General features: G+C 50.8%; 1 protein-coding gene across 1 annotated transcript in view; it reads right to left on the reverse strand.

Annotated features, from left to right (window-relative positions):
• Positions 1-14133: 14133 nt before the first annotated feature.
• LOC142309955 (proteoglycan 3-like) overlaps positions 14134-22202 on the reverse strand; it is a 41884-nt gene continuing 33815 nt past the window's right edge. The window contains exons 4-5 of the mRNA XM_075347425.1: positions 18268-18373; positions 14134-14389 (exon numbers count right to left, since the gene is read on the reverse strand). Coding sequence (XP_075203540.1) covers positions 14319-14389; positions 18268-18373 — 177 coding nt within the window. The 3' untranslated portion in view covers positions 14134-14318. The remainder of the gene's footprint in view (positions 14390-18267; positions 18374-22202) is intronic.

Raw genomic sequence — 22202 nt, forward strand, 5'->3', positions numbered from 1 at the left:
GGCAGTACCTCGCCCCTTTTCAGTTGGTTTCCTGTCCTTGATGGGAGACCTAATTCTGTGCGCGGTACAGAAGAAATTGTGGGCCAGAAGAGGCCTCAACTCACACAACCCCGTCCGGTGACCGGAAGAACAGGCTGGGTCCTGTGCCGCCGTTCTTCGGGGTTGGAAGCGTTGTCCACCAACCCTCTGGGGACCTGGTGTCCGTGCGGGTGTGGGCGGCACAGACAAGGTCGTGACTTGCAGTCCAGCAGTTAGGTCACCTGAGGTCACACTGGGGGCTCACCCGCAGCCCTCAGTGAAAGTGTTGCCGGATGGTTGGACTGCGGGACACAGCCGTGACCCACAATCCAATAGTCCGGTAGCGACTTCAACTTTCACTGAGGGCAGCAGAGGTTCCTCCAGTGTGACCTTTAGGGGCACTTTGCACACTACGACATCGCAAGCCGATGCTGCGATGCCGTGCGCGATAGTCCCCGCCCCCGTCGCAGCTGCGATATCATGGTGATAGCTGCCGTAGTGAACATTATCGCTACAGCAGCTTCACATGCACTTACCTGCCCTGCGACGTCGCTCTGGCCGGCGAACCGCCTCCTTACTAAGGGGGCGGGTCGTGCGGCGTCATAGCGACGTCACACGGCAGGCGGCCAATAGAAGCGGAGGGGCGGAGATGAGCGGGATGTTAACATCCCGCTCACCTCCTTCCTTCCGCATAGCCGGCGTAAGCCGCAGGACGCAGGTAGGAGATGTTCCTCGCTCCTGCCGCTTCACACACAGCGATGTGTGCTGCCGCAGAAACGAGGAACAACATTGTAACCTCGGTATTTCCCAATTAATGGAAATGACCGACGCTACACCAATGATACGATTATGACGCTTTTGCGCTCGTTAATCGTATCATAAAGGATTTACACACTACGATGTCGAGTGCGACAGCGGATGTGCGTCACCTTCGTTTTCATCCCACCGACATCGCACCTGCGATGTCGTTGTGTGCAAAGTGCCCCTTACAGTTTGGGTTCGCTCATCCCCATTTGTGAGCACTTCTTTACTGAAATAATCCATCCACCTCACAGGTGAGGCATATCAAGATGCTGATTAGAGAGCATGATTACTGCACAGGTGTGCCTCAGGCAGGCCACAATAAAAGGTCACACTAAAATGTGCAGTTTTACAGTATTGAGGAGATTTGGGGGAAGGGGAGGGGCAGAAAACCAGTCAGTATCTCATGTGACCACCATTTGCTTCACACAGTGCAACACATCTCCTTTGCATATGTGTCGCCCGGGGACCAGGGGGTACTCAGATCCGGGCCACGAGGTCACTTCTGTGGGTATCACGGTGGTGTGACCCGGTCTGTGATCCCAGGCTCCACAGTCAAAGGGGGTTTGTTAAGGGAGATTGTCCGTGACGCCACCCACGGTTGTGGTGATTGTGGACACCACTGCTGCGATGAAGGTGCGGGACTCCCGGGAACGGTGTTGGGATGCAGCTTAGGATGTTAACCCCTCCGTGGGTAGGGGCAGTTGGTCTCGGGGCCCGTTCGGGGATAAGCAGGGAGCAGGGCGCAGTGCTGCGGTGCGGTGCCTGAGGGCACGGGCGTACTCACAAGTATGTCACACAGAGTCACTGGTAACTAGGAATTGCCGGTGTCCGCAGCCTTCGGTACGGGGGGTGTTAGTGTCCCACACACGGTGCAGCAGCTCCTGTTCTTTCCCTGCAGCCAGGTGCCTTTCTCTCCACTCTCTTCCTCTTTCTCCTCAGCCGGGAACGGGGAATCCACTCCCCTGCAGTGATCCGGGTCACCCTAGGTACCGTCGGGCCACTACCCTGCTCCGGCTACCTCTGGCCCCTTCCTCACTGCAGCCTGTCCCGGCCCTTTCGGAGCACGCTTCACTATCAGCCTGGGAGCTACAACTCCAGACTCCTCTTCTGTCTGTCTCTCCAAACACTCTGCCCCAGCCCCTCCCCTCTGCTCTGCTTTTCTCTTACACTGGGGGATGTGGTTTATCCTGCTGCACCGGTGTGAGATCAGATTACCAAGGAGGATTAACTCTTTCTGTGACAACCTGGCTTTGCCAGGGCGTCACACACCCCCTTGGTAAAACACGGCCCGTCCTCGGGCCGTCTGGCCACCAACATTTATTAAAACTGGAAAAATCAACACATTACAATCATACATCTTCCCACATCGGGAGGTACGTTTTCTAAAACTTTAAACCGTTCTGCCACCCCACACCTGCGGAGCAGATGGCCTCCTCCTGAACTTGAGGGCGTTCAACAGGGGTGACAGTCCATAAAACAGTCAACTTTTTAACTTGTGAGTAGCCGTCCATGCTCCACTACCGCTGCCGCTGCCGCCACTCCCAGTACGGGGCACGGGTTCCGTGCTCTGCCTCCTGCTCAGAAGCCAGGCCCACTTGGATGCCCTCGGCGCCGGCTACTACCGGCCTCGCTAACTGCCGAGGGCTCCATCTCTCACTGGCCTGCTCCTCCTCTCTGCAGGTGCACTCCGGCTGCTCCACAGCCGTGACGGGGTACCTGGGAGCGGCTGGCGCCACATCTGGGGCAGATTTCCAATCGGGTGCCACCTCCGTTGCGGCCGGGTGGACTGCCGGAGCCGACGTCATCACCGTGGCGGCTGGGCGGACTGCCGGAGCCGGGTAAGATGTCATCGGGGTTGCAGCTACTGCTTGTCCAGGAACGGAATTAGGCAAAGTCCTGGCGTCCCTGCCTTTACAGTCCTGGTCACATAAACTGCGGTTCCTTCCTCCTGCTCCCCCTTGGTACTCGGGAGCAGTCCTTTCAGCAACTTTTAAAGTTTTCCTTTCGCTTCCGGTCCTCCGGAGCTTCACTTCCGCCCGTGTTCTCAGGGGGCGGAGCCTCTTTTTCGCGCCCACCGCTTGGGGAAGAAGTCACTGGGAGGGAGATTTTTGCGCCCAAAATGGCGGCAAAGATGGCGACTTTCAAAATTTTTGCAGCGGATCACCGCTGACAGTCCAGAATAAGGCGCACTTCCTCCAGGTAACTGGATGGGTTCAATCCTGTTCGTGACGCCAAATGTGTCGCCCGGGGACCAGGGGGTACTCAGATCCGGGCCACGAGGTCACTTCTGTGGGTATCACGGTGGCGTGACCCGGTCTGTGATCCCAGGCTCCACAGTCAAAGGGGGTTTGTTAAGGGAGATTGTCCGTGACGCCACCCATGGTTGTGGTGATTGTGGACACCACTGCTGCGATGAAGGTGCGGGACTCCCGGGAACGGTGTTGGGATGCAGCTTAGGATGTTAACCCCTCCGTGGGTAGGGGCAGTTGGTCCCGGGGCCCGTTCGGGGATAAGCAGGGAGCAGGGCGCAGTGCTGCGGTGCGGTGCCTGAAGGCACGGGCGTACTCACAAGTATGTCACACAGAGTCACTGGTAACTAGGAATTGCCGGTGTCCGCAGCCTTCGGTACGGGGGGGTGTTAGTGTCCCACACACGGTGCAGCAGCTCCTGTTCTTTCCCTGCAGCCAGGTGCCTTTCTCTCCACTCTCTTCCTCTTTCTCCTCAGCCGGGAATGGGGAATCCACTCCCCTGCAGTGATCCGGGTCACCCTAGGTACCGTCGGGACACTACCCTGCTCCGGCTACCTCTGGCCCCTTCCTCACTGCAGCCTGTCCCGGCCTTTTTGGAGCACGCTTCACTATCAGCCTGGGAGCTACAACTCCAGACTCCTCTTCTGTCTGTCTCTCCAAACACTCTGCCCCAGCCCCTCCCCTCTGCTCTGCTTTTCTCTTACCCTGGGGGATGTGGTTTGTCCTGCTGCACCGGTGTGAGATCAGATTACCAAGGAGGATTAACTCTTTCTGTGACAACCTGGCTTTGCCAGGGCGTCACACATAGAGTTGATCAGGTTGCTGATTGTCACCTTTTAAATTTTGGTTCACTCTGAGTCTCACTGAGCAACTCAAAAACACCAGGTGGCGGGTCAGACTCTGCAGTGTGAACAGGGTCTGAAGTCACCAAGATACCTGGTGATTTTAGAGCTGAACACCGTGTGACAATATCTAAACATGGTTTGGCCACATAGCGCATTTATCCACCCATACACTGATCTAATATGTGGCCCTCTTTTTTTTTTTCTTTTTTTTTTTTGAGTTGGGGGGTTAATTTAAATTACTAGACAAGTCACATCTTGTTTTCTTTCACTTTCCCATGGTTTGGAACATGGAGTAGTAGGACATTAGTATTAAGAACCATCCATATTTAAGTAAACTTTGAAGTGGTTGAATGGCTTTTGCACTTTTTGATAAAAAAACAAAACAAAAACTCTTATGTAGTATCTTTTTATGTTTTTAACATTTACAGCTATATTGGAGTTCTTGTATTTATTCACTGCAATGTGCTCATACATTGTGTATGTATATAATGTATATTGGCTACATACACTGTGCGCAGAATTATTAGGCAAATGAGTATTTTGATCACATGATACTTTTTATACATGTTGTCCTACTCCAAGCTGTATAGACTTGAGAGCCAACTACCAATTAAGTAAATCAGGTGATGTGCATCTCTGTAATGAGGAGGGGTGTGGTGTAATGACATCAATACCCTATATAAGGTGTGCTTAATTATTAGGCAACTTGCTTTCCTTTTGCAAAATGGGTCAGAAGAGAGATTTGATGGGCTCTGAAAAGTCCAAAATTGTAAGATGTCTTGCAGAGGGATGCAGCAGTCTTGAAATTGCCAAACTTTTGAAGCGTGATCACCGAACAATCAAGCGTTTCATGGCAAATAGCCAACAGGGTCGCAAGAAGCTTGTTGGCCAAAAAAAAGGCGCAAAATAACTGCCCATGAATTGAGGAAAATCAAGCGTGAAGCTGCCAAGATGCCATTTGCAACCAGTTTGGTCATATTTCAGAGCTGCAACATTACTGGAGTATCAAAAAGCACAAGGTGTGCCATACTCAGGGACATGGCCAAGGTAAGGAAGGCTGAAAAACGACTACCTTTGAACAAGAAACATAACATAAAACGTCAAGACTGGGCCAAGAAATATCTTAAGACTGATTTTTCAAAGGTTTTATGGACTGATGAAATGAGAGTGACTCTTGATGGGCCAGATGGGTGGGCCAGAGGCTAGATCAGTAAAGGGCAGAGAGCTCCACTCCGACTCAGACGCCAGCAAGGTGGAGGTGGGGTACTGGTATGGGCTGGTATCAAGATGAACTTGTGGGACCTTTTCAGGTTGAGGATGGAGTGAAGCTCAACTCCCAGACCTACTGCCAGTTTCTGGAAGACAACTCCTTCAAGCAGTGGTACAGGAAGAAGTCAGTATCGTTCAAGAAAAACATGATTTTCATGCAGGACACTGCTCCATCACATGCTTCCAACTACTCCACAGTGTGGCTGGCCAGTAAAGTTTTAACAGATGAAAAAATAATAACATGGCCCCCTTGTTCACCTGTTCTGAAACCCATAGAGAACCTGTGGTCCCTCACAAAATGTGAGATCTACAGTGAGGGAAAACAGTACACCTCTCGGAACAATGCCTGAGAGGCTGTGGTGGCTGCTGCACGCAATGTTGATCGAAAATAGATCAAGCAACTGACAGAATCTATGGATGGTAGGCTGCTGAGCGTCATCATAAAGGAAGGTGGCTACATTGGTCACTAATTTTTTGGGGGGTTTGTTTTTGCATGTCAGAAATGTTTATTTCTAAATTTTGTGCAGTTATATTGGTTTACCTGGTGAAAATAAACAAGTGAGATGGAAACATATTTGGTTTTTATTAAGTTGCCTAATAATTCAGCACAGTAATAGTTACCTGCACAAACAGATATCCTCCTAAGATAGCCAAATCTAAAAAAACCCCCACTCCAACTTCCAAAAATATTAAGCTTTGATATTTGATTGAGAACATAGTTGTTGATCAATAATAAAAAAAATCCTCTAAAATACAACTTGCCTAATAATTCTGCACACAGTGTAGTGTATCTTTGCACTCCTGGAACGAATTATGCTCATAATTCAAGGTTCCACTGTATGTCAAAAAACAGTGCATTTATGGAACAGCGTAAGCAGCAATGTCCACGGTTTCCAGGTCCACTTGCTAGACATGTCGCGGGCGGAGGAGGGGACGCTGCGATCTCCCACTGCTCGGGTCCGGCTGCCGCTGCTGCTGCGGCCTCTGCTGCTCGGTGGCTCGAGCGAGGGGCTGGATCCCAGGGACTCGAGCGCCGCTCCTCACCCGTGAGTGAAAAGGGGATTGGTTTTGGGGATTTATTGTCCGTGACGCCACCCACGGTTGTGGTGATTGTGTGGACACCACCGCTGCTCTGTATGGGGATCCCGGGAGCGGTTACAGGGAGCAGCTTTGTTATTATTTCTCCCCTCCGTGGGTAGGGGGTTGGTTGTCCCGGGGCCCGGTGATGGGGCAGGGATGGATGGCAGGCCAGGTGTGGGGCCTGGTGAGGTGCAGGGTCGCGGGGGCAGCGCTGTGCCGCATGGCACGGTGGTACTCACTCAGCCTGAGACGTTGACACAGTTCTCGGTAAAACACACTGCTGGAAAGACGGTTCCCACGGACGGCTGCTGTTGCTTTTCCCCGGTAGTTGACGGTGACGGTCTCTGTCCCTGCACCTAATGAAATGTTGGTAGCGATGGGTTCCCACCGGTAACCCACTCCCCGGCTTGGATATGGGCCGGAGGAGCCCCTCTTTGCCCGCAGGCGCTGGCCCTGAGAAACTGGTGCCTTGGCGGTGGCGGTGTCTCTCTCCTACGATTGGACTGTTGCCTTCAATCGGGACTTAGTTGTTGGCAGACCCAGAGGTCCCCTTCACTGACGGATTTGGCAAATTCACGGCGACTCCTAGCCTTGCCGGGATCCGAAAGGCCCCTGCCAATGGTGCTGGCTTCTCTTCGTATACCACTCCGGTACCGCCGGGCCACCACCCGTCCACGGTCCTTTCGGCAACCTCCGATCAGCCTCTCCTGCAAACGGTCACCGCCGTCTGCTGACCTTGCTGTCTCAGTCCGGGGCACGCACCCGGACCAACTTCAGGCTTCCTCAACTGTCACTTTCTCTTCCACCTTAACTCCTCTCTCTTGCTCCTCTACCACTCACTTCAACTTCACTAACTGTTCTCACTCAACTGCCTGGTTTTCCCGCCTCCAGGACTGTGAACTCCTCGGTGGGCGGAGCCAACCACCTGGCCCACCCCCTGGTGTGGACATCAGCCCCTGGAGGAAGGCAACAAGGATTTTTGGGTAGCTTCGGTGTACCTATCCGGGGTGTAGGGTGTGGTGGTGTCATGACCTGTGACCCCTGGCTTGCCCAGGGCGTCACATTCCCCCTTAGCAAAATGCAGACCGTCCGCGGGCTGCCCGTCCAACACCGGTTTTATTTTTCTGAAAAAGATAAAAAACGGTAACACATACAATTATAGTAACATCATCCCACAACGGGAGGCACTTTTCTTAAATGTTACGGTAACATTTTAAACGGTTGCTACTGCCGCTCTCTCCCACCCAAGTAGCCTGGCCCTGATGCTGCCTCTAAGAAACAGGCAGCACCCCTTGACCCCAGTCCTGAACCAGTTTCCCGAGCGGGATCTGTCCTTCCCCTCCAGAGGGTAGCCACCGGTTCCGGTGGTGGCTGGGCCCCAGCCTGCTCCACTGCTGGCCCTCCCTCCAACCTGCCTCTCCGGAGGCGGTAACGGTAGCTGCAACAAACATATTTTATTTACATGCCACTAATGTTTGTGGTTGCCCTGCAAGTTCTCGGGCCTGTTCATAGAGAGTTCCCTATGCAACTTTTCAAGCGGTCCCCACGGGGACAACAATGCCGGCAACGGCCGGTTCCAATCACGGTTGCAGACAATCAGGTTACTTGCTCATCGGTGGATCACTTATCATTTTCTTCAAAAACTTTTCAAACCTTTAAACACACAGATGGTCCCAACGGGGACTGTGCAACGGTGCTCCGCTGCCTTACCCTGATTCTTCAGCTGAGGCGGATCCATCCTCCGCTACCATCATATCAAACATGCGCTGACATGCCTGCTGTGACAGGGGTGCCCGGTACCCATTCCCACCGGTGCGCGGGGTGTAGAAAACCACTGGGTCTCCTTCATAGCGGGGACGCTCACTTGCCCCTTCAAACTCAGCAGTGGGCCCGGGGCCGGAGTCATCATCAATTATTCTTGCGTCAGGTGGGTTGCTGCCAGCTGCCGCAGCCTCCTGGCCTCCAGCATCCAGCGCATCAGATCCTTCTGCAGTAGCACGGGGCAGCAGGTCAGGCGAAACACTGAGGCGCCCCATAAGTAACAGCAAGGGTGATGCATCAGTCGAGACTAGGCCGGGCCTCTCAGCCGCAGCGGCCGGTCCTGGTAGGACATAGGGACGTGGGTCACCAGTCGACTCTATTACATCTGTTCCCCTCCCGTACATCGGGGCAGTGGCAATCAGCATCTCCACCTCGTTGGTCCACTGCTCCATCATCCGGAAGATCTGATCCTGTTGATGTTGGTGGAACGCAATCACCCGGGCCTTCATCCATGCTACGGTCCCGGGCTCGGGGTCTGGCGCAATCACCGCCGGGACTTCTGGCACATTTCTATTAAGGGGCCGCGGTCCTAGCGGTTCCCCCGGGAACGATTCGGGGACGTCCTGAGTGTCTGCAGCCGGTTGGTCCGCCGGGGCGGATTGGCAGGGTATCGCTACCGGTTGGGCAGGTAGCGGGCCTAGTGGCGGAGCGGCAGCAGCTAACACAGGTAGCGGGGCGAGAGGCAGGGTGAGCGGAGGCAGGCCGGGCTCCTCAGCTTCAATGGCCGATCCCTCGGGAATACAGGTGCGTGGGTCTCTTACCCGCTCCTCCAAATCCTCTTCCACCTCGCGTCTCCGCATAGCAGCCACCACGTCCGCCATGTCGGTCTCCCACTCCTCCAGGAGGAGTTGCATGTGGGCCTGCAGACGGTTACTTAGCGGGACGGTCCGGTCCCTCAACCACGTCGCCGTGCCGGGCGCGGGGGCTTCCTCGTCGGGAATCAAACTGTACATCTTGGCAATCATGCCTTCCAGGAACCCAGTATTCCTGCAGAGTCCTGGCGTCCCTGCCTTTATAGCCGCGGCTACATGCGACCAGTAGCCATTTCGTCCACCTTAGCCTCTTTCCGGCCCCTCCTCTATCGGGGCGGGGTTTTGGCCTTCGCGCCTCCGCTACTCGAGAAGACGCTCGAGCGGGAACTTTTCGCGCCAAAGATGGCGACTTCCGAAATTTTTCGGCCGGACGCCTCCGGCGGTAACAAGGCGCACCTCTACCAGACAGCAGAGCGGTGAGATCCTGTTCGTGACGCCAAGTTGTCGCGGGCGGAGGAGGGGACGCCGCGCTCTCCCACTGCTCGGGTCCGGCTGCCGCTGCTGCTGCGGCCTCTGCTGCTCGGTGGCTCGAGCGAGGGGCCGGATCCCGGGGACTCGAGCGGAGCTCCTCGCCCGTGAGTGAAAAGGGGATTGGTTTTGGGGATTTATTGTCCGTGACGCCACCCACGGTTGTGGTGATTGTGTGGACACCACCGCTGCTCTGTATGGGGATCCCGGGAGCGGTTACAGGGAGCAGCTTTGTTGTTATTTCTCCCCTCCGTGGGTAGGGGGTTGGTTGTCCCGGGGCCCGGTGATGGGGCAGGGATGGATGGCAGGCCAGGTGTGGGGCCTGGTGAGGTGCAGGGTCGCGGGGGCAGCGCTGTGCCGCACGGCACGGTGGTACTCACTCAGCCTGAGACGTTGACACAGTTCTCGGTAAAACACACGGCTGGAAAGATGGTTCCCACGGACGGCTGCTGTTGCTTTTCCCCGGTAGTTGACGGTGACGGTCTCTGTCCCTGCACCTAATGAAATGTTGGTAGCGATGGGTTCCCACCGGTAACCCGCTCCCCGGCTTGGATATGGGCCGGAGGAGCCCCTCTTTGCCCGCAGGCGCTAGCCCTGAGAAACTGGTGCCTTGGCGGTGGCAGTGTCTCTCTCCTACGGTTGGACTGTTGCCTTCAATCGGGACTTAGTTGTTGGGAGACCTAGAGGTCCCCTTCACTGACGGATTTGGCAAATTCACGGCGACATCTAGCCTTGCTGGGATCCGAAAGGCCCCTGCCAATGGTGCTGGCTTCTCTTCGTATACCGCTCCGGTACCGCCGGGCCACCACCCGTCCACGGTCCTTTCGGCAACCTCCGATCAGCCTCTCCTGCAAACGGTCACCGCCGTCTGCTGACCTTGCTGTCTCAGTCCGGGGCACGCACCCGGACCAACTTCAGGCTTCCTCAACTGTCACTTTCTCTTCCACCTTAACTCCTCTCTCTTGCTCCTCTACCACTCACTTCAACTTCACTAACTGTTCTCACTCAACTGCCTGGTTTTCCCGCCTCCAGGACTGTGAACTCCTCGGTGGGCGGAGCCAACCGCCTTGCCCACCCCCTGGTGTGGACATCAGGCCCCGGAGGAAGGCAACAAGGATTTTTGGGTAGCTTCGGTGTACCTATCCGGGGTGTAGGGTGTGGTGGTGTCATGACCTGGGACCCCTGGCTTGCCCAGGGCATCACAGACATCATCTTCATGCTCATGCTAAGGAGGAATATTGTCGGGACCTGGCGCCATTCCAGCGGTGGGTGTTTGTAGGTTCTTTACATTTTGTTCCTCTGTTGCCATTATAATTTATTTTCCTATCACTGGGATTCCTATATATTAGCCAAATTGTGGACTAAATACTGTTTTATATTTGACCCCTGATTAGGTTAAAATGTTTGGCTGACATTTGAATGGAACTTTTTCACCTAGCACTTTTCTCCCTGCTGATCTGGTGCGCCACCTTGTGCACTTTCCCTTTTATTGCACATCATCTTGTATTCTAATTGATATCGTTATAACAGAGTATCTAATTTGTGATTTGTTTCTGATTCTCTTTTGTAAATTGGTTTTCACATTTTCTGGAATGAGCTTATCTATGGTTATTTTAGAACAGTGGGTGGTGGTATACAGTTTCCCATTGGTGTGACCACTTATTTTTATCTTTTTGTTCTATAAATGAGGCTGAAGTTTTGTATAAATAGCAGTATAGGTCTGGAACAAACAAAAAGAAAACACAATTTTGGCATTTGTGAATCCTTTTATCAGTTTACGGTGTTTTCCAATCAGGTTTATTGTTTTTATATTTTGATAGATCGCACTTTTATGGACAGCAATACCACATTTGGGTATTTTTTGTAATCTTTAACCTTGGAAAAGGTTGATGATTCAAACTTTTTTTTTTAAATTTTGTTTATATAAACTTTTTTTTTTACTAGTCCCCTTAGAGGACTTGAACCTGTGATAGTTTCAAATTTGTACTACAGTATTAATGCATATAGTAAAAACCACCCGGCCACAGGCTGGGTTTCAAAGGAGCTCCATGATGACCGGCACGGATCGGGGGTCTTCAATAGATCCTTGATTGTCATAGCCACCCACCGGCGCATCATGATCATGTCATGGGGGTGCTGCTGGGTCCATAGAATGACGCACCCCCTTGCCTGTGCTCTGTTTGTCAGCATTTGACAGCGGCATTGAATCCCTTCACGACCTTGGACGTACTGGTACGTCCAGTGTCATGTTCCTGCCTTTGATGCGGGCTCACATGCTGAGCCTGAACCTTTCCCTGCATGTGTCAGCTGATCTGATCAGCCGACATGTGCCTCTAAAAGACATGGTTGGATCGGAAATCTGCCCGCGGCTGTTAACCAGTTAAATCCCATTGTAAATCTGACGGTGATACTTAACACGGGCCATTCTTCACTCTCATCTGCGGAGACAATGGGTTGTCATAACAGCCAGGCGTCAGCTGCTGACCCGTGTCTATTACAACGAACTTCCTGTGAACGACGCCTATGAGCCGGCGTTCATATGAGATGATTATTTTTGTTGTACCTCCCCAAATCCTTTTTTCATTAGCTAAAATCCATATCATCAAAGTTTAGCTAGGGTATCTCAAGATCTAGACTGTCCCATTCAATCTGGACAGGGTTCAAATCATATTGGGGGTGTATATGACCCTGACTTTTTCTTGTATCAGAAAGCATCCATCCTTTGCTGTATTATGAACATTAATGTAGCCCCTTATATATGGACTGAACTAGAGGAATCTATCAACCCTACTCCTCTTGGTACATTCTTTTGTTATGGAAATATCATTTGGTCAAGAGTATCTCTTCCATCTCCTTTATACCACACTATATACATTTGGGACTCATTAATGACAAAATATGGTCTACCTTCACTTCTGTGCCCTTGTTAAATCTACATGGTTTTAGGATATTTCGGTTTCTGGGATGAGATGAGATGAGACATGTTACCTCTTCCTCATGATTAAGACTCATTGAGAGCCTTATCTTTCTTGCAACCATGTATGGACAGGCATGGATGGAGTATAGCTGTATCAATGGTCTTTTATTCTACCCCCCTCTCATGAGGTTTGGGTAAGACCTGTAACTGAATTTGAGTATTTATGTTCTAGTAAGGAGACCCTCCACCACAGTATATCATTGATCTATGTGTTGTTACAGGGAGATGAGATGTTTGATAATCCAGGGCCATTTCAGCTGGCATAGAAGAGAGAACTCAATAGAACTTCACCCACCATAATTGGAATAAGGTACGGTATTTATCATCAGACACAAACTTTCAATTTCCTGCCACATTCATGAAACATCATATCTATGAGGGCATAGGACCCCTGACCGTATATATTGCATATTTCCAGAAGCTTCGGACAGATGTTTGAGATGTGAGAAAGCTGAAGGCACCATGATTTATATTTGGCGGTCTTGTCCTCGAATTACCAAGTTATGGGGAGTCATATTTGACCTATTTAATGCGCTTTATGGTACACCCTTCAACGCCTGAAGCAGCTTTGCTCTCTATACTCTCAAAATTCAATTTCATTTATTAAAAAAGAGTTTATTTAGATTATTATTCTTAGCAGTGGCCAGACAAATCATACCTAGGCACTGGAGGTCTCTCACACCACCCTCCAGACTAGAATTGGTTGAATCAATTTATTTCTTAAAGTAAGGTGTCGTCCAAAAAAAAATAAAAAATTTAATAACTAAAAAAATGTAAAGTATTAATGTTTTAATGTTTTGTTTAAATATTATTGATTGTTTTTAATTGAGCAAAATATAAAAAATAAATGAAAATGTTTGATATTTTCCACTGTTAAACACTAGGGAGAGCAGCTGCTGAAATCCTACAGAAATCCTACTGTAGAAGTAGCCTGGATTACAGCGGCAGTAAAGTGGGCAGAATCTGCTCTCCTGTGTGTGATGTCACCTCCCTCTCCCAATCTGGGTGTTTCCAAGGGATAACAGAGAATGAAATTTTGGATCACATTGCGGAGCCATTTTGTTGGTGACCAGAAATGTCTAAAGTGTCACCAAGGACAGCAGAAGTATCACACAGGATAGGATTAGATACACGGCTCAGCAGACAGTGGCACACAGGATAGGATTAGATACATAGCTCAGCAGACAGTATCACAGGATAGGATTAGATACACGGCTCAGAAGACAGTATCACACAGGCTAGGATTAGATACACGGCTCAGTAGACAGTATCACACAGGATAGGATTATCAGCCCAGGGGGCGTGTCCAGGTCACAACAGATGCCTACTCTAACGTTACTAAATGGGGTGGGATCCCGACCACTGTTCTCTATGCACAGGGGCTGCTATAAAGGAGTGAGTAACTGTCGTTACACACAGCAAATCCAAGATGGCAGCCCCCAGTGCCTTCAGTAAAATTAGAATTAAATAAAAACTAAATAAGAAGTGATTTTAATTTTGTATTAAAAATACTTGATTTCATAATCACTATTTTTAATACAAAATTAAAAAAACGTGACACCCTACCTTTAAACCGTATGGCGGAAGTGATAATTTTAGACAATGGCTTTCTCTGAAAAGTAAGGAAAGATAGTTGATGAAGATAACTGATAGATTGGACAAGAGTTTCCACCACCGGACGACTGCCAATCTTGTTCAAGGTGTCTTCAAAGCAAGCAAGATAGTCTATAATGTCAGCCATTAATGTTATACAATAATAAAGAAATTCACAGCACATCAGTTTGCATGAAAATGAATAATACTTTTATTAGAAGCTACAAAGCAAAAGAGTAGGTTGCACATGCTTGTAAAGTAATTGGGGAAGTGCGGGGACTTTTGTTTCCCAAGACTGCAACTAATCCAATACTCATGTATGGTAAACAATTTCTGTGCACATCTTCAGAGCTGCAATCCTTCAAAGCTGATACATCAAAGATTAGTTGAGTTGACCAATAGCACAGATAAATGGCAATTCAGTGTGGCATCTGAGAGAGTACCACTTGCCAGCTGAAAGATAAGAAAAATATAAGGTTAAAGGGATTCTCATCTTGTTGAAGGGGTTGTACAGATTTTTCAAGAAAGCCTGCAGTCACTCTATGTGACTGCAGACTTGTGAATCCTCAAATTGTGCGCAGCACATTCTGTGAAAGATGTCTAGTGATGTCTAGGCAGGGTCCTCTCTCCTCCTGTACCAGTCTGTTCCTGGTATTGTTCATGATTATTGTACTTGTCTATGTACAGTCCCTGACAGAAGTTCTGTCGCTTATCCATGTTATCTAAATAAAAGCTTATAACCTGACTTTAAATTCATCCATTAGTTTCATAAATTTCTCTTTTGAAAGCTGAAACCCTCCCAAATTTGGTTTATGTTATGAAAATAAAGTTGCTGCAAAGCTGAAATATTGATCATTTAATGAACACAGAAAGGTCAGATTTTGGCAACACAAAAGTTGTGTCGCCTTGTCAAATCATGCACCAATCCTAGTTTACATCCTCACCTGTCACTAAATGATCGGTTAATTAGTGGGTGTGTATAAAAAGAAACCCAGCACCCTAGACCTTCAGTTCAACTGCAACTTGACCTATGGCAACAAGCTTATTTGTGAGGTAATATGAGGTCAGTGGGGAGATGGATAGAGACAGAGAAACAGACTTAGAGACAGACAGACAGACAGGCACAGACAGACAGGGAAAGAAACAGAGACAAACAGACAGAGACAGATAGAAAAAAAAACAGACAGAAAGAGACAGACAGAAAGACACACAGGGAAAGAGACAAAGACAGACAGACAGACAGAAGCAGACAGGGAAAGAGACAAACAGACAAAGATAGACAGGGAAAAAAGGCAGACAGGCAGAGACAGACTGAGAAAGTGACAGACAGGGAAAGAGACAGACGGGGAAAGTGACAGGCAGAGAGAGACAGACAAAGACATACAGTGAAAGACGGGGAAAGTGACAGGCAGAGAGAGACAGACAAAAACATACAGAGACAGACGGGGAAAGAGACAGACCTGGAACGATACAGGCAGGGAAAGAGACTGACAGACAGGGAGATAGAGAGACATACAGGGAGATAGAGACAGACACAGAGGGAGAGAGACAGACAGACACAGACCGAAAGAGAGACAGAGAGACAGACAGAGATAGAGAGACAGACAGACAAAGAGAGACAAAGAGACAGACAGAGAAATAGACAGACAGACAGAGAGACAGACACAGACAGACACATATGGATAGAGACAGAGACACACATGTATAGAGACAAACTCACAAAGACATATGTCACGGGCGGAGGAGGGGACGCTGCACTCACCCACTGCTCGAGTCCGGCTGCTGCTGCTGCTGCTGCTTGGTGGCTCGAGCGATGGGCCGGATCCCGGGGACTCGAGCGGCGTTCCTCGCCCATGAGTGAAAGGGGGTGGTTTGGTTTAGGGATATTGTCCGTGATGCCACCCACGGTTGTGGTGAGGTTGTGACACCACTGCTGCTCTGGATGGGGATCCAGGGAGCGATGACAGGGAGCAGCCTGGATGTTGTTTCTCCCCTCCGTGGGTAGGGGGGTTGGTTGTCCCGGGGCCCAGTGAGGGAGGGATGGCAGGTGGGCTACGGGGCCTGGTGAGGTGCAGGGTCGCGGGGGCAGCGCTGTGCTGCACGACACGGTGGTACTCACTCAGCCAATGATCAATGCAAAGTCTCCGGTAAAACAAACGGCTGGATGGACGGGTCCCACAGACGGCTGCGGTAGTTCTCCTGGTAGGTTGGTGGTGACTGCCTTTCCCTGCACCTGTGTTGTGTTTACGGTTCCAATGGCTTCCCACCGGTAACCCACTACCCAGCTTGGATGGATGCTGAAGGAGCCCTTTTTGCCCGCAGGCTCTGGCCCTGGGAACTGTAGCCTTGGCGGTGACTGTGTTTCCCTTCACGGTTTGAGCTGTTGCCTTCAATCGGGTCTTGACTGCTGGGAAACCCCGGAGGTTCCCTTCGCTAACGGATTTGACCAGTTTTACGGTGACTCCTAGCCTGGTCGGGGTCCGTAAGCCCTGCCGAATGGTGCTGACTTCTCTTCACTCCCCGATCCGGTACCGGCGGGCCACCGCCCGTCCCCGGTCCTTACGGTTCACTCCAATCAGCCTCTCCTGCAGACGGTCACCACCGTCTGCCAACCTTGCTGTATGTGCCCGGGCCACGCACCCGGACACGGTCAGTCTCCTCTCCTACCACTTCACTTCCCAACTCAAAACTAATCTGACTCCTTTTCCCGCCTCCAGGACTGTGAACTCCTCGGTGGACGGGGCCAACCGCCTGGCCCACCCCCTGGTGTAGACATCAGCCCCATGAGGGAGGCAACAAGGATTTGTGTTTGACCTAGATGTGCCTAGCCGGGGTGTGGGGTGTGTTGTTGTAGTACCTGTGACGTCCTGGCTTGTCCAGGGCGCCACACAGACACACAGAGACACACAGAGACACACACACACACACACACACACACACACACAGACAGACTCACAGCAACAGACACAGCGACACACAGACAGACACAGAGACAGATAGACACAGAGACAAACAGACAGAGACAGACAGACAAACAGACAGAGACTGGGATAGAGACAGAGAGACAGTTACTACAGCTAGTTGTATTATAAAAATGACTATAAAACATGATTTTTCTGGTTAGTATGATGATTTACCACTATAGGGACATGATTACATGATTAATGGGAAGATTAGTCTGGGTGAACACCTTCCCCATGAAGTTGCCCACTAATTAGCATATCTCGACTATAATTCTAAAATTTATTTTAGACGCATGCAGAATTCAATAAGCTACTTAAAATGCAGATAAAAATATAAAGTGATCAATAAATACATGGTGATGGGTTGAGGGGCCTGGGAAAGCTGTAAAGTTCCCTTTAAATACTAAAATGGTGTTAAAAATGCAACAAAACAAACTTTTTTTCTGCTATGTTGACTGAAAAAATTAATAAGATAAGGCTCTTTAAAGAAGAGGAGAAAAAAACGGAAAGGATAACAATGAAAATTGTTCTTAACGGGTTAAGAAGTATAAAAGTATAAGACAAAAATCTTCATGAAAATATGACGATTGCTGCCATGGATGATATGGTGAATGTAAGGCTAAAGGGTACTTTACACGCTGCGATATCGGTAACGATATCTCTAGCGAGCGTAGCCGCCCCCGTCGGTTGTGTGACACAGGCTAATCGCTGCCCGTGGCGCACAACATTGCTAACATCCGTCACACGCACTTACCTGCCCTGCGACGTGGCTCTGGCCGGCGATCCACCTCCTTTCTAAGGGGGCGAGTCGTTCGGCATCACAGCGACGTCCAATAGAAGCAGAGGGGCGGAGATGAGCGGGATGTAACATCCCGCCCACCTTCTTCCTTCCTCATTGCCGGTGGACGCAGGTACGGTGAGGTTCCTTGTTCTTGCGGTGTCACACACAGCGATGTGTGCTGCCGCAGGAACGACGAACTACATCGTACTTGTCGCAGCAGCGATTTTAAGGAAATGAGCGACGTGTCAACGAGCAACGATTTTTCACGTTTTTGTACTTGTTGATCGTCGCCCATTGGTGTTACACGCTGCGATGTCGGTAACGGCGCTGGATGTCCGTCACTACCGACGTGATCCCGACGATATGTCATTTCCGATATCGCAGCGTGTAAAGCCCCCTTAAGGCTATTACAATAGAAAAGTCTCCAAACTAAGAGACATTAGCTCCTCAGTACATTATCTAACCTCACATGGTGTTAAGTAGCCAAAGCAGTGACAGAGTAGTGCTGCACAGACGAAATACACAAAAGTAACCAGGGGAAAATAAAGATAGAAATATCGTCATGGTAATTTTTGGACTGTACTTACAGTTTATGTTCAAGGCAACACACCATCTTCCGGTGGATTTGCGTTGGTTAGCAGCGAAGTTGGTATAACTCCATTTGGTTCCATCAATATTCCAGTATGAATGACGCTAGAAATGAAGTGATGCTTTATTACTTCCACATACTGTATCTGTGAGAGTCATAGGCTTATTCACAATCATCTGGGCCCAGGGACTTCTTAACAGATAGAATACCACTTTTGTTGCTTTACAATCCATTCTGGACACTTAAGGGTGCTTTATACGCTGCGACATTGCTATCAATATATCGTTGGGGTCACGTCGGTAGTGGCGCACATCCGACGGCGATAGCGACATCGCAGCATGGGACACAAATGAGCGACGATCAACCGGCACAAAAACGTGAAAAATCGTTGCTCGTTGACACGTCATTTATTTCCTTAATATCGTTGCTGTTGCAGGTACGATGTTGTTCGTTGTTCCTGCGGCATCACACATCGCTATGTTCCACTGTTGGACCCACTATACTTTAAGTAGCCAATCTACCCCTGTTTGTACAAATGACCTTCTTTAGACACTGTCTTAGGGGTACTTTGCACGCTGCGACATCGCAAGCCGATGCTGCGATGTCGAGCGCGATAGTCCCTGCCCCCGTCGCAGCAGCGATATCTAGTAATAGCTGGCGTAGCGAACATTATCGCTACGCCGGCTTCACATGCACCCACCTGTCCTGCGACGTCGTTCTGGCCGGCGACCCGCCTCCTTCCTAAGGGGGCGGGTCGTGCAGCGTCACAGCGACGTCACACGGCAGGCGGCCAATAGCAGCGGAGGGGCGGAGATGAGCAAGATGTAAACATCCCGCCCACCTCTGTCCTTCCGCATTGCAGCCGTGACGCAGGTAGATGTTCCTCGCTCCTGCGGCTTCATACACAGCGATGTGTGCTGCCGCAGGAACGAGGAGCTACATCGTACCTGTCGCTGCACCGGCACTATGGAAATGTCGGACCCTACACCGATGATTCGATGACAACGCTTTTGCGCTCGTTAATCGTATCAAAAAGGATTTGCACACTACGATATCGACTGCGATGCCGGATGTGCGTCACTTTCGATTTGACCCCACCGACATCACACCTGCGATGTCGTAGTGTGCAAAGCCCGCCTTAGTCTGATTTGTTGTGGCTTTTTCATTAGTTTTCTTTTTTCATATATATATAAGATACCATAGTAGCGGAAGACGCCTGACCAGTGGACAGGCCACTTCTTTTTAACCGCTTCATGACTTTCGAAGCCCGAAAGCGTTAAAATAAGGGAAAAGACGGAACACATGCATAGCAAGTCGTTTCGACAATACAATGCATTACATTAATTATTTCTAGTGCCTTTTTCTGCGCTTTTTCAGAGGGTTCCAGGTGTAATGTGTTGTATGCACATACCCTTGTTAATTTTTATTAGCCTTGTAATTGTCTTTCATGCAAAAAAAGTTACTATCACAGCGTACAAAGATCCCATAAGAAGAATTCCCAGATAATGTCAGGTCTTTTCATCCCTGGATGATGGAAATGTCACATGGAGGTTTTTACAAACATCACAAACTGTCATGGAGTCGTCATTTTTGTTCAGGATACAGATTCTGACACTCCGCCTGATAACTTCTGATTTCTGTAATCAGCGTAAGCAGACTCAGGCGCTGACTAACAGCTTGGTAGTTCATAGGTAGTGTCAGGGCCAGGTGGACGGGCAGACCCAGGAGGTGGATCCACTGGGCCGAACTCCTAGATGGTGGTAAGAGGTCCGGTAGCTGGAGCACTATAGGCAGCAGAACAGTCCGTGCACAGGAGTATAACGGAGAAGTCCCTGGGACTACGGAGTCACTGGTGGTAGTCCGGGTGACGCAGCTCAGGTTCGGAAGCCGAGAAGATGTCAGGCGGGGTCCGGAACCTTTGGAGCGAGATGACAGGTCACCGCAGGGATCCGAGATGGTACGGACTGTCAGGATGGCAGATGGACTGCGTTCGGGGTTCGGGATTCGGTCTGGACCGGATGGCGAGGCAGGCACGGCTCTACAAGAGAGATAGGTGAGTATATACACATATACACCAGGAGACCTGACTCCTAGCTTAGGAAACATGAAGATCAGGCCCCGCCCCCTTGGACATAAACCCCCTTTATACCCTGTACCTGTTTTGCATCATTTCCTGTTAATGGACGCTGGCCCTTTAAGAAAGGGTCAATGACCGCGCGCGCGCCCTAATGCGCATGCGCATGGCCCGAGTGCCAGAAGCCAGAGGAGGAAGCTGCGAGGAGGAAGCAGCAGGGCCAGGATGGGGCCGTGAAGCCGACGGACGCCGGGTGCGGGGACCAGGACGCTGGGGACGCGCTGGCAAGGGGTGCTGGAGAGCGGGGAGCAGCGGTGACCGGACCAAGGAACCGGGAAGCGAGACGGGGGACCCGGGGAGCGTGACAGGTGAGCCGGAGGGCAGCACAGGGGACCCGGGGAGCGTGACAGTACCCCCCCCACGCCCCCCTCCCCGCAACCGGGACAGGAAGGCACGGATCAGCGGAGTACCCACATTCTCCCGGGGCTCCCAGGACCTATCCTCAGGACCATACCCTGCCCAGTCCACCAGGAAGAACTGTCGACCCCGTACGGTCTTCATGGCCACGATATCCCTTACCACATAGATGTCGTCATCGGCTATAGGAGGAGGAGCCGAACTGGCAGCAGCGGAGAAGGGACCCAGGACAACCGGCTTGAGCAGGGAGACGTGGAATGAGTTGGGTATCCTCATCGTGGCCGGGAGCTGTAGCTTGTAGGAGACCTCATTGATCTTGTTGAGGACTTTAAACGGCCCGATGTAGCGAGGACCCAGCTTGTAGGATGGTATCTTCAATCGGACGTACTTGGATGCAAGCCAGACTAGATCTCCAGGAGAGAAACACGGAGGATCCAGACGTCTCTTGTCTGCGTGTCTTTTCATCCGCAGGGAAGCACGCCCAAGGGACGCCTTGACAGAGTCCCAAATGGTTGCAAAGTCACGGGCTACAGTATCAGCAGCAGGGACATCCGAGGAAGGGGATACAGGCAATGGGACGGAGGGCTGAAGTCCGTAAACGACATGGAAGGGAGAGCTGGAGGAGGACTCACTGACGTGGTGGTTATGGGAGAATTCAGCCCAAGGAAGAAGCGTGGACCAGTCGTCGTGATGGGCGTTGACATAGTGACGTAAGAAGGAGGTCAATATTTGATTGACCCTCTCCACTTGGCCATTAGACTGAAGATGGTATGCAGATGAAAAGTCCAGAGTCACTCCCAGTATAACACTTTTTGCCTGTCAGTCTCAGAGACATAGGTCTTCCCGGGCGGTATCTGGGCCAGGGTGACAGGGGCCACCGGAATGATTTTGCTAGGACAGATGATGGGTTGGGTAGTCTCCTCCTCCTGCTCCATGGGCATGAAAGACCTGGACAAGGCATCAGCGCGTACATTCTTGTCCGCGGGTCGGAAATGGAGCTGGAAATCAAACCTGGCAAAGAATAAGGACCACCTGGCTTGCCGTGGGTTCAGTCGCTGAGCAGACCGCAGGTATTCCAGGTTCTTGTGGTCCGTGTAAATGATAACGGGGTACACTGCTCCTTCCAGAAGGTAGCGCCATTCCTCCAGAGCCAGTTTGACTGCCAAGAGCTCTCAGTCACCGATGGTGTAGTTGCGTTCAGGCGCTGAGAAGCTCTTGGAGAAGAATCCGCAAGTCACCATCTTCCCGGAGGAGGATTTCTGCATGAGCACTGCTCCGGCTCCTGAGGAGGAGGCATCCACCTCCAAGGTGAACTGGCGGTTTAACTCCGGACGGTGAAGTACAGGAGAGGAGGCAAATGCCCGCTTCAGCGAGCCAAACGCGGCGTCGGCCGCAGGTGACCAGTCCTTTGGATTAGCCTCCTTCTTGGTCAAAGCGGAGAG

The sequence above is a fragment of the Anomaloglossus baeobatrachus genome, chromosome 5 (assembly GCF_048569485.1).
Source record: "Anomaloglossus baeobatrachus isolate aAnoBae1 chromosome 5, aAnoBae1.hap1, whole genome shotgun sequence".
NCBI lineage: Eukaryota > Metazoa > Chordata > Amphibia > Anura > Aromobatidae > Anomaloglossus > Anomaloglossus baeobatrachus.